A 13,685-nucleotide genomic window follows, 5' to 3' on the forward strand; every position below is an offset into this window, starting at 1 on the left:
TCTAGTTATAAAGAAGATATTCCAGAAGAGCAAAAATTTGAATTATGTAACTAAAGTATGAGGTGGTATTAAAACAATTTGAAATTAATAATGGAAACAAACCAAAGGATATTTGGGAAATAGTCTGCATCGAGTATTTAATAACCTAATTTGCTTTTTAAAAAAATTGTGGTAGGGGAAGACATTTAAAAACCAATTTCTATACAATGCAATTAAAAGTCTCACTGAGAATATTTACTCACAAATTATATCTGCAAGTGAGCCTGGAAGTAGCAAAGCTGAAGAGATGGGAGGCAGGCACAGAAAGTGTCCAATCTACTTCCCAAATACAACTTCATCCTGGAAACCAGACCTTCTCTTTACAAAATGGGGCCCAAAAAGAGGGAAACACAATGACATCACTATTTTATCTTACTCTGAAGAGCAGGAGTTAGGGATGGATAGGGTAGAAAAGCAGGGTAGGAGGGATGTATAGAGATGGGTAAGGATGGGTCAGACGACCTATTATTCATGTAGCTGCTGTCATAAAGTTGTTCAGCATCTAGTTAAGACATGGTTGCCTCGACCCTTCTATTCTGTTTTCTGTGCTTCAACTTGCCAATTATCCTCAGCAACCTGATCCCAAAATCTGTTGCTAGACTTTACCATAACACATACCATTAAAACATGTGTTATGTCTTTGCTTATTTTCTTGTTGGTCTGGCTCCCTACCTCTAAAACAGAAATCTCAAGAGAGCAGAAACCTTGCTCTGGATCCAGACTGCCTGGGTTCAAATCCTAACTCCTCTACGAGGCCTCTAACTAAGAGTTGCCCAGTAGTCACGCAAGTAGTCAGCTAACTATTTGTGTTTCTTGTAATCTGTGAAAAGAAGGTCATAATTGTATGCACCTCAAAGTGGCTATAAAGATAAAATAAGTTGATACTTATCAAATGTTCAGAACAGTGCCTGGAACATAGTATGTGCTCATATTACTACATCTTCAGTTCCATTGGCTGATGGGTGGGAAAAGCATTGTAAATACGTTTGAATGAATGTGGCTAATCATTAGCACTTCAGTTAGAATTTATAAGGTTCTTATAAGAGTGAAGGAGGAGACGATCAGGAGCTTGACCCACGTCGGATTCTATACTGGGTACGTGGAGCTTGAGCATATCGTGAGGGTTGGGATGGGTGCTGAGGTTAACTGACAAGTTGAGAAACACAAAAGGGAATAGAAGGGTAAAAGCAAACTGCCTGCTTTACAATTTTGCTGAGTCCAGACTGCAGAGCATAATAGGCCTAAGTGACCTGAAAATCCCAAGGGAACCTGAGAGCTGTGGAAGTTGCTGGTTCCAACTATTCCTCAGCTCAAACATAACATCAACTGGGATTAGCAATAGGTTCTGGGATATACAAAGGAGTTCTCTGCCATAAGCAATTCCAAAAGTTGCATTGTTGAGTACTGCACAAATGTGCCAAGCCTGAAGTATATTTACTAATATTAAAAAGAATGTCATAAAAGGCAACAAATAATGCTAAAGACGAATGTCCTTATTCACCATTGAAGGGATTCTTACCATTGCCTAGTTCCCAAGACATATTATAACTCATAGAAGAACAGTAGTCCAGGAGTAACTGAGCATTAGTACTGTTCCACCGCAAATCTGCTGTTCGGAGTAAGGCGTTTAGACCAAAGATCAAGTCCAGTCTGGAGCACTTTGCAAAAGTGTACAGTATATCCACTGAGCTTCCTAAAAGAAAAACACAAATTTAATGTTTAGGTCAGTACCACAGTGAAGAAGGCCTCCAGCTTTTTTCTTTATAATGAATTACTCTTTCTGTTAAACTGCAGGAATTCCCATCCTAATGAATGACTATAATGATGAATAAGAGAACAAAATTGGACTGGCAAATTGGAAAAAAAAAAAAAAGAGAGAGAATGTAACTTCATTTGCCGCAGCTGTTGAAGCAATTCTCACAGAAGGTACCAGAAGCTTTGGTCTGGCACTAAGGTTTTGTTCAAGTGATCGCAGGTGAATTGGGGAAACTACATTGTACAGCTCAGCGCTCCACATGCACAGGCCAGACCTTCATTAGTCAACATAAGCCCCACTCTTCATAATCTAAATATCTCTACTTACAAAATCAGTCATAAAATATTTTGGTAAATTTAATTATAATTTAAAAGAATTTTTTGAAAAATTCACGTATATGATTTTTTTAACTTTAAATAAATAGAATTTCACATTAAAAACTCGCCTAGAGCTATAGGACTGTGGCTTCCAAACTTTGTGCCAAAGTATCCTGGAGAGCCACAGTGAATTCACTGGCAGGCACAGCAGTCAGATTTAGCAAATAAAAATATAGGACATCTAGTTAAACTCGAACTTCAGATAAATAATGAATAATTTTAAGTGTATGTCCTATGCAACATTTAGGAAATTCTTAGAGTAAAAATAATATATATATATACATATATATATATATATGTTTCTCTGAAATTCAAATTGAACCAGGCAACCCTACTCATAAGGGCACGCAGGATCTTTTCAATTTGCAAGGGAAACACATCGACATCTGTTGGACATTACGAGAATTATTACTGTTAGGGTGTTTGGACCTAAGAACAACTTAATAATTGAAACTCTAGGTATTTGAGCTAAGTACACTGTGAAAAAAATTACTGAGTCACTAAAGTACCATAAAAGTTTGGGAACTTTTGAACTCAGCTTTTTAAACTATTAGCTAGCCTATATTCACTTTTTGAGAGTGACAACAATGTAATTTTTAGTGTCATCTTTAAATCAGTTATCATAAGCTAAATAAATTCTTGAGATTTTCATGTATATTTAGTTATTTGCTAAATAGATATTCACTCTTGAACTCTATGTAGTGCAGGGGATCCTGCCGACTACGCCAAGTGTCGTGCGGGGCGTCCGGCGGGGTCTCTGGTCCCGCTCCCCACACAAGAACGCAGGATATGGCTAGGCCAAAACGGAACACCCACGGAGCCATAGGTAGGGGAGTCACACCACTATACTCTCGCTGGCATCTGGGTCGGAGACACAGGAAACAGGAGCCACACAATTCTCAACCCTCACTGCGCCGCGTGCAGGCTCAGCCACCATCTTCTTGCTAGCTCCCCCCTTCTCTCTTCCTCTGCTAGCCCAGTCACGGCAGTTATATTCATGGATAATGGCTCACTGGTTACAGCTGACGGCCAACTAGCCACAGCTGATGGCCATTTGATCAGTCGATGGCCATTTACTACCTGAGCCAGCACCTTTCTATGTGAGGCCGAGAGCCTGGAAACTGCTTTTTGGGGCTCTGTCCCCACACTCTACTAGTTTTAAAAAAAATCTCTGTCTGGCAATTTTAGGCCCTTTCTTCTTAAAAGTGGCTTTGTGTTTTCTTTCTAAGTCTTCAGCCTGAATTCTCTGGATCACTATAGAAGTGAAACCCTAGACTTAATATTGCCCATGAAGGCTGAGGGGCAGAAATGACCCGGAGCAACCTGTTTTAGCTGTTTTTGATGTCTGCTGTGTCACCCACTTCCCCAAAACTACTGTCTATCACCACCGAGTTACGGTCACTGGGGTTTGCAGCTGAGTCCTGCAGCTCAGCGTTTCACTGGACCTTAGAGCCACAGTTGAGGACAGTACGGGCCTTTGGGATTATTGAGCTGTCCCCAAACCTCCACCCTTATTTTTCTATGAGGAAACTGACACCCAAAGAAATGAATGGCGTTGCCCAATATCACGTAGCTGCTTGGTGGCAGTGCCATTACTACAGCCGATTATAAGGCCCTGGTACTGTGTTAGTCACAGCTATATTTTAGCCTTATGAATTGCAGAAAGTATCCTGGATCAGGAATCCTAAGTCCTGAGCTCCAGGTCCCACTCTCCCACTTATGGACTGAATGACTGGGGGGACCCCTTTACCCTGCTATGGATCTACAATCCTGGAACGAGGACCTACCTCATAAAACCAAGGTTGAAATGACACATATGAAAACCCTTTATAAACCATAAAAAAAAACTCTTACAGATATAAAGCACTGTTATTGCTTAGCCCCTTTACAGTGATTACGGCATTTTCAAAAAGCTAAAATATTTGCATTGTAGAGCATTTGTTCAACTCATACTGTACTCTCCTTCTATTTTTCATTTTTCCAAATGCACTTGGAATGTATGTAGCTTGAAATTCTATTATATACTCCCTATAACAGTAATATCTCCCAGAATAAGGGATGTATATTACTGAGTTCAAATCTACTCTTAAACAAACAAACAAGCAAACAAACAAAACCCCACCCAGCCTACTCCCTCCTCCAAATAAGAACAATAAGAAAACTCACAGCAATTATTCAATTCCTAATCATTATCCAATCTTATTTCTTACTGTACGAGAAGATGGAAATATGCCTGGGACAAAGATAATCTAAACGATATTAAAAATCAGCATTGACTTTTTTTCTGGCGTTATACCATGGACAATTTACACAAGTGTGTCCAGTATCTAGCATGGGAGTTATTGGGGGCTGGAGTTGTGGGGTAATAAGGAGGAGAGGTGGAGAAGGAGGAGAGCAAAGAATTAGCTCATTATATGTGATTATTTTAATAAGAGAGTCCTTTCTGCAGTCCCATCCAGAATTATATCTGTAGCATTACTTCCTTTTCCTGTCCAAACAGGTATACAGAAGGAGTTTTATATTCTCATGACAAATGTTTTGTCACCTTCTACTTAAGTTAAACATACCATCCAATGAGTTCTATAATTAGAAACCTTAGCTATATTTTCTAGGACACCTGTTTTACAGGCGTAGGCCACTAACTAAGCAATTAACATGTCCTTTGCACAACAGACTTTTGCTATCTCTTTCATCATACAATGCTACCCCAAGATAGTCAGGCATTACCAGCCTCAGCCATGGATGCAGAACAATGCGTGGAAACACCTATTGGCTTCTGAGATGTGTATTACTATGCTTGGCGCCCAGAATAAATAATAGATTGCTATCAACCTGTTTCTAAGACATGTAGATTAAAATAGAGAATTTCAAACCAGAAGTCAAATGTTTCCAAATACAAATAAACTATCTGTATTTGTTATACATTTTAGCATTGCCAACAGGGTAGCTAGAGTAACACTGACACAGTTACTATATACCATGTTTCCCCGAAAATAAGACCTAGCTGAACCATCAGCTCTAATGTGCCTTTTGGAGCAAAAATTAATATAAGACCCGGTATTATGTTACGTTATATTTATATTATAGTATATTACATTACATTATATTATAAGACCCGGTCTTATATTATACTAAAATAAGACCAGGTCTTATATTAATTTTTGCTCCAAAAGATGCATTAGAGCTGATAGTTGGCTAGGTCTTATTTTCGGGGAAACACAGTGGTTAGTAAAGGAACTTTTCTCTGGTGTAGGAACTATGAAGGTCCAAATCCCAGAGGCAGGAAAAGATGTTGGAAGCCTACTATCTTGGTTCCAGAAAGATCATGTGATGTAACAAACTTTTTTTTTAGAAAAATTGATGATAAACTGCTATAAAGTTAAACATGATCAAACAAAAAGTGTGAATCTATAGATTACCTAGTTCTGTGAGGTCTTCTCCTACGAGGCCTATATCATAATGATGTATAACACATGAAACCTTACTGCTGTGGGTCTCCTGTACTCCTGTCATTCCTCTAATGGGATCTGAGATGTCCCTGCGTTATGACAAATTCTGTTCAACCATCGCTCACTTCATGAAAGCGTGAGAGTAGACCCCCACCTCCGCCCCTTTAAAATGAAAAAAATAATTGAGAGAACTACATTATCTATTAGCATACAGCCTATTTTCTGATTTCTTATGTGTCACTTTTTTCTGTACCTTATAAATAAAAAACATAAAACTAAAAAATCCATCAGACACACTGAAAGCTGATAGTATACAGTAAAAATCTTACAGATAAATAATTTATTTTCAGGAATGTACTTTTAGAGTGTTGACTAACCCAGATTAACTTCAAGATCATTTATTTTTCAAAAGTCAAAAGAAAACAGAGAGTACCTGAGCCAGTTAGTTCCTTAACTGAGATCTGGGGCAATATCATCCCTTAGGTGAGTATAATACATCAACTTTCAGATAAAATTATATTTCATAGATAACTAAGGCTTGCTTGTTTCAGTTGCTTTAAAGCCCTGCGTGATGTCATCCATTTTGAAGATTGGAAAACGGTTTCAGTGAATGGAATTAAATTCCTGGTTAGTTGAGCTAGTCCTATGTTTGCAAAGCCACAGAGGAAAGGAAAAGAGAAAGCTGCTTGTTGGCCAAGACTATCTTTTATGACCCAGGATTCCCCCTGGCTAATAATACACCAACTGATAATAGCTGTTGCTTATGGATGGGGAGATGGAATGGACAACAGGTGTGAATGTTTTCACATTTTACTCTTTGTATTTCGGTATTTTACTTTTACAAGAGGAATGTATCCATGTCCTCCTTGATTTTCTAGTTCTTCAGAGAAGTTAAGGTCATCATTAGCTCATGAATGATTGATTTCGATATTTCACTCCATGGCTAATAGGCAAAGTCAGTTGAAGAAAAGAAAAGAAAACAGAAGTTTTAGGTTCAAGATTTCCCACTAACTCTTGATAAATTTGAGTATTATGCAGCTTTATACAACTGCTATGGGGCTTATTAGATTCAAGGCCAATTTCAAGCTATCCAAATATTAATACTTCATGGGCTGGGACACCTGCAAGGTGCCATTCATTTCTTACTTGAATAGGTGCTGCTCTTAAACTTTTTCTGATGCTGTTCTCTAAGTATCAGTTGCTCCTGGAATGGCCATTCCAATTGTAACCTCTTCTCCACATCAGAAGGGATGAATCCAGATTTGCAAATATCTGCAAATAGAAGATAATTTAGAGACTCTGTTTTCATTTATTTAGTTAGCTATTTATGTGATTAAAATAGGATAATTAAGTTTCTAGTTATTAGGTATTATGAGATCAGAGAAAATATTTTCTGTTATATATGTCAAATTTGCTGGCTAACCAGTCACCACAAAAAACCAACCAAAGGGCCGTTTTCCTTAGAAACATTGGCCACAGGGACATTGGACATAACTTCAGGTTTTTTAACAATTCAGAAGGCTTCTCAGAAACTTGAAATTACCAGAGGATCCCACTGAAGAAAACATAGTTCAGTTCTCTTAAGGTTTACCTTCAAAATACATAGAAGTCTGTTTTACGTGGACTATATCTGATATGTGGTAATTTCCTCTTGCCATAATGATAGTACAGGAAATGCTAACTTTTTTTCCTTCAAATTTGGTAACATCAAAGCTTCTGAGACCACAACATGTGCACTTGGAAAATCCACCACTATCTTGTCAGGCAGACAGTGTTTCTTTATCACAAGACAACACGGCTGCCAGGAAATAGCTGCCAGGGCTGGCTGACATGCCAACAACTTCCTTTCTGGAAAGTCCCACATTCTGCCTTTCTGGCAGCCAGTGCCTTATCCATCTCTGTGCTCACAAAGGATGTTTCAGAAATACTTGGATATTTCCAGTGACCCGCCCCACTACCACCATCCCAAACAGGATGAAGAAAATTGATGATCAAAGGACAGTTTCCGGTCTAAACTTATGAGATCTTCTGAATGCATATGACTGGTGGGAGAAGGCCAAGTCTAAACATAAACTATTCCAATTTGTTATTCCAAAAGAACACTCCTGCTTTTTCCATTTTTTTCTAATTGCTACCCTATTAATTTTGGCCCAATTTCTGATTAAATTGTTCTCAATACTTCCTAACTGAAGAAAATAAACAGAAGGAAAATATGTAATATATGAAAAAATGAAATATTATTCATTAATATGTAAATTATACATACATTATTATAATTCAATAATGTAAATGATATTTTTAGTAATTTTAAGATAATGATTTAACTTCCATTTGATGTCTGTATAGCACTTATGAAAGACACGGGGCAAAGCCTTGTGGCTCTCTAGAGCAGGTTTCTCAGGTGAAGCCCACAGACTTCCAATATCAGAATCACCTGAGGAGCCTGCTAAACTCTGAACTAAGGTTGGAGCCCAGGTATTCCAATGTTGAAAACTCACTTCAGGTGATTATGTATAGTCAATAAAGTTTGAGAATCATTGCTCAATAAATCGTCTTAAAATCCTTTCTTAGAAGCAGCATGTGTCTCATGTCCCTTGTTACACCTTTCATCCACATTTTATTTCCAGAATAAATGGGTTTCAGTTCATTACCGTGTCTTCAGCTGGAAATACTCTCTTCAGTTGGAAGCATTTTTAATCACATGCTCCCTCTAAACAGCTGTCCTTCAGCTACTATCATTGTCCTATTTACGCACAATTAACTCTCAGTTATGCCCAGCACACTTTTTTTTTTTTTGGTGAGGTCTCACATTTCATGAAAACATCAGATCAGGAGGAGGAAACCTGCCCACTGCTTCCTCCTTTTGTGTAGGTGCCTCCACAGGTCAGTTGGGAGCCCTTCAACTCTTATTGAATGCTCATGACTGACTCAAGTTAATTAAAATATATGGTTAATCTTTAAAAAGTTTCACCCTGGTTGAATTGAGATTGCCAATAACTTCTCTCTTCAAAGCTTGGTTCCTTCTTGGGATCGAAAATTAGAAAGTCTGTCTTGGTGCCACCAAATCTCAGGTATGCAGGAGACAAACCTCTGGCCAAAGTACGAAGCTTTGGAGAACTGTTATGAAGACAAAAAAGAAATTAAAATGATTTTTTTCCAAGACAATCCAGTCAAACATGTTTATTCCCTTTTCTCTTGGTGGACCTACTTCTTAACATCTTGCTGTACAGGCCTTGGAGGGAGAAATCATATTGCTATATCGGGGGAATCATCTCAATCTGAATCTTTATAATTGCAAGGCTGCTCTTCTAGGCACCTGGAGGCAACTTGGAGCTCTAACTCTGGCAGGAGCTTATGTTTTAACTTGCCATTAGGCTAGTGTTCGGTACTTTCAAAAAACTTACCACCTTTTATGATTGATGGAGGAAAGGAGTTAAGAGAGTAGAAACTACAGGAAAGATGACTCTGTTTTTTTGGAAAATAGATTGTCTTCAAAAATTTATGTTCCCACATAAGTTCATAAATGACTTAGGATTCCTCCTTCTCTGCCTAACCACCCGCCTCCAAGGAAAACCATCCTTTTAAATTCAAGTCAAATTAACTTAGAATTATATAAGATTCTAATTCCTATCATTGACACCTCCATTTGAGCAATTCTATATGCCTCTCATCAAGCCAAAAATGCTCCTGGTAGGTGCTAGTATGTGCTCACAATGGTATCAAGTGCTACGGAATGAATTAGATGATTTATAATCCCTTCCCTCAGAACGATGAATATGTCATGAATATTTAAGTGAACAAAACTAAGAAAACAGAAGACCCAGGTAACAGGGACCCCTGCCATATATTTCTAAAGTCTCACACAGGTGATCCTGGCCCACTGCTTTCTGGAATGCTCTTAAAACACATAAAATCAATGTTGTGTAGTTCTCAGATTGGCTTGATTTTAGTTTACATCCGGGGTCATTTCAAATCAGAAAATCATTCCAGGAAAATTATCTAATTGCCAATAGTTCTTCACTTCCTAAGGATTAAAGACCTGACCTAAAATTTAAAATTTTAAGATGTACTCCTGCTTATCTATAGCACCATGTAAAATTTTTGAAAGATTTCTTTATTTATGCTTAGAAAAGAAATTAAAAGATGGAAATTGACCAAAAGATAAGACTCCTGCCTTAAAAAAACTTCCACAAGTCCTCCCACCATTTTTTATTGTTTGTAACTTGAGAGCTTTTTACTTCTACTACTGTGTTTCCCCAAAAATAAGACCCAGCCAGATAATCAGCTCTAATGGCATTATGTTTAGTGCCAGTGAACTACACATCTTTTGGAGCAAAAATTAATACAAGATCCGGTATTATATTATACCCGGTATTATATTATATTATATTATACTATATTATATTATATATTATATAAGACCCGGTCTTATATTATAGTAAAATAAGACGGGGTCTCCTATTAATATTTGCACCAAAAGAAGCATTAGAGCTGATTGTCCGGTTAGGCCTTATTTTCGGGGAAACATGGTTATCTAAGCACTTTTTTCTTCATGAGCCTCTTCCTTCATAAAAAGTATTTTAAATTGTACTGTATGACACTGTTTATTTCTTTAAAGACAAATATGTTAATATTATATATTAAAACATTTTCTTTGACCTAAAAGTTCATTTTCTTGGATTTTTCGGATCTTAAAAGAACTTATTTTCATGGGTCTCTAAACGTACATGGGTCCTGGAACAAGGAAATGAAGCACAAAGTGAGACTTCAGAAATGTTATCAACTTGGAATCCACCCTGACTGAAATACCTGACAGCACAGAACACCAGGAAGGATGGCATCTGCCACGGGACCCTCAAAACCACTTGAAAATAAATGGGAAAGCTAACTTGGACTAAATAAGCGGTCAGAAGGAAGCCAACTCCACTTTACTACAAACCCAAACAAAAATAAACTGTAGGAGGGGGAATAGAGCATTAGTGTTCAATGGGTACAGAGTTTCAGTTTGGGAAGCTGAAAGTTCTAAGATGGATGGTGGTGATGGCTGCACAATAGCGTGATTATGTTCAGTGCCAGTGAACGACACACTTTAAAGTGGTTAAAATGGCAAATTTTGTTTGGTATATTTTACCACAATAAAATGAGCAAACTGTAGGCATAGTGTGATTGCAACAATGAGAATAATATAGATAGAAGGAGGTAACAGTGATCATTATTATCGGTGAAATGGATGATAGACTCTTTTCCATTGTTTTCTTGTATTTTACAACTTTTCCATAATAAGCACATGATATTTTAATGTATACAGAGTGGTTTAGTGTGTATGTGCTTCTGTTTAAGAATAGATGAAGAAACCAGGATTTACATAAAGGAGACATAGCCATCCATTAATTTATTCAATAAATGTTCATGCAGGCCCACTTGGTGCCAGGCATTATGCTCGTTGCTGGGGATACAACAGCAAATAGGACAGAAATAGCTGCTGTTCTCATGTAATTTAGAGTCTAGTGATATAGACGAAGAAGTAAACAAGCAATTCCAAAGCAGTGCTATGAGAACAAAGAGGATTCTAACCCAATCTTTGGGCTGGGAGTAAGGGGTGGTTAAAGGTTTTACAGGAGAAGTGGCCTCACTCTTAGACCTTTGAAAGGAATACATCTTATCCAGATCAAAAATCATGAGGTGGGATTGAAGGAAGTGTTCCAGGTGTGGGGAACGTCTGTGCAAAAACCAGGGACAGAAGAACGTATGCCACCACTGAAGAGCTGACAGGTGTGGCCAGAGCCTGAGACTGGGAGTAGGGAGTTGCTGAGAGAAGATAAACGAGAGGCAAGCAGGACCGTATCACAAAAGGCCTGTAACTCCTATACCATGTCTAGGAGTTGCAACTTTATATGAGGGCAGTGGGGAGCCATGGAAGGATTGAAAGCAGTGTATGACCTCACCAGACTTTTTTGCAGAAAAGAACCTCAGGCTGCAGTGTAAATAACTGAATAGAAGGACCAAGAGTATAGTCGTGTTAACGTAGACAGGAAGTAATGGGCTGAGGTAAAGTAACAGCAGTGGGGATGGAGAGAGGTGGATAAATTCAAGATATATGTGGAAGTAGAAATACTAGATTTGGTGTTTAATTGAATGTTGGAGAAGAGTCAAGGACTACCCCTGGGAAGCATCTTGGAAGAAGGTAATATCATTTGCTGAGATGAAGAACAGATGATAGCCTGGGGGGGCGGGGGGGACGACTCAGTGTCCTAGATGCCAATGGAACAGTTGCCCTTTCAGCAGGCTGAAACATATTCCCATTAGGCCCTTGGCCTTGGTGTGTGGAGCTCAGGAGACACATAGGCAGGGTATAGATAGACTAGAGAGTCCTCAGTCTAAGGGTTAGTGACCAGGAACCCCAGCCCACAGGTGTGGAGACATCACCCTACAACGGACACAAGGAACTCCCTCAGAGTCACTCCAGGATGACCCTGTTTCACTGTCTTTGCCCAGACACTGATTCTGGTCCTGGACATTTTGGTCGTGTTTGAGGATTAGGGGAAGCTCATTTAGATCAGTGTAGCTGATATTTGTAAGCTGGTGAGAGGCTGGTGCTCTGTGGGAAGTGGAAGGGAAACGAGCACCCGGGAGAAGGAGCTGTGGCATCACAAGTTTTACATCTGTGCCTGGCCTGGCTCACATGTCCTAGTACCAGGTAGTGACCGTACCACCTCGGTTCACGCTCCATCATATTACTCTGCCTTTGTTTCCTTCGTGGCATACACCACACTCTAAAATTAGCTTCCTTGTTTGTTTCTTTGGTTTACTATCTATCCAGCCCTCACCCCTGATGTTATAAGCTCTGTGAAAGCAGGGACCTTACCTGTCTGGATCATCAGATCTCCACAGCACCTAGAGAAGCATCTAGATAAGTGCCTGGCACACAGCTGGTGCTTCATAAATATTGTTAAGTGAATGAACAATCAAGTCCAGCCTGCTGAAAGGGCAAATGGGGCCAAAGACTGTTTTCTGAACAAAATTAAAACTCAATGCTATGGCTCCTGCCAAGTAAAGGAAATCACATGCTTCAAAGTATTGGTATTACAGACCTTTTTGTTTGTCTCCTTTGCAATGGAACATTTCCTTGCTTTGAGAACAAATATCAGTGCCCCCTGACAAAAACAAGATTTAAAACAGCTGCAACACATGTCATAAAAAACAAAATTGATCAAAGGTATAGTATTTCTGTTATAAAAGAAAGGGAAAAAAATTTAACTACCACTATAGTGACATAGAAATAAGAAAAGGACACATAAAAGCAGCAGCTCAGATATTCCATTTCCAGAGCAGATTGTTAGGGCAAAGAAAAGTCTGCAAGTATTTTTATTTTACCTTACATGTAAACATAAGATGCTTAGGTCTGACACAAAAGCAAAAGTGTCCAAGAGCCAGCTGTCTTCTGGCTTCTACTAGCTTGTGAGAGCCAATGGTTTAATTTTGAGAACCAGTTGTTAAACTGTTGGCAGATTGAGAGTAGCCACGGTGGGAGTATTTACACCACAGAATTCAGAAAAAAACTTGTTTAACAACTGGCCCCTCCTCCCAGAGAGCCAGTTGTTAAACATTTCCCAGCACTCTATTACACAAATAGTAATTCAAGCCATGGAAGTGGGCGAGACCACTCGGGAGATTACGCGAAGTGAAAAGAAGGCCTACATCAGAAGTTTAAGGAACATCAACATTTAAGAGAAGTTAAAGAAAGAAATGGAGAAGAACTGTTGGAGAGGTGGGGGAAAACCCTAGAAATGGAAGTGACACAGACCCAAAGGGATGAGAAAGTGTTTGCAAATGTCCACATTGCCAAATATGTCCAAGAGGCCAAATATGTCCAAGAGGCTGTAATTCGTTAGGACTGCAGTAACGAAGTGCCACAAACTGGGTGGTATTAACAAGGCACATTTATTGTCTTACAGTTCTGGAGGCTAGAAATGTGAAATCCAGGTGTTGGCAGAGCCATGCTCCCTCTGACGTTACTGGGAAGGAGCTGTCCCAGCCCTCTCTCTCCTAGCTTCCAGTAGTTCC

The 13,685-nt window shown here is 38.9% G+C and overlaps 1 protein-coding gene across 1 annotated transcript in view; it reads right to left on the bottom strand.

Moving 5' to 3' along the window:
- The window catches only part of HPSE (heparanase), a 31,988-nt gene that overhangs the window by 11,966 nt on the left and 6,337 nt on the right, over positions 1–13,685 (bottom strand). The window contains exons 2-4 of the mRNA XM_033106646.1: positions 8,593–8,738; positions 6,768–6,893; positions 1,559–1,732 (exon numbers count right to left, since the gene is read on the bottom strand). Coding sequence (XP_032962537.1) covers positions 1,559–1,732; positions 6,768–6,893; positions 8,593–8,738 — 446 coding nt within the window. The remainder of the gene's footprint in view (positions 1–1,558; positions 1,733–6,767; positions 6,894–8,592; positions 8,739–13,685) is intronic.

The sequence above is a fragment of the Rhinolophus ferrumequinum genome, chromosome 5, assembly GCF_004115265.2.
Source record: "Rhinolophus ferrumequinum isolate MPI-CBG mRhiFer1 chromosome 5, mRhiFer1_v1.p, whole genome shotgun sequence".
In the NCBI taxonomy this organism is placed as follows: domain Eukaryota; kingdom Metazoa; phylum Chordata; class Mammalia; order Chiroptera; family Rhinolophidae; genus Rhinolophus; species Rhinolophus ferrumequinum.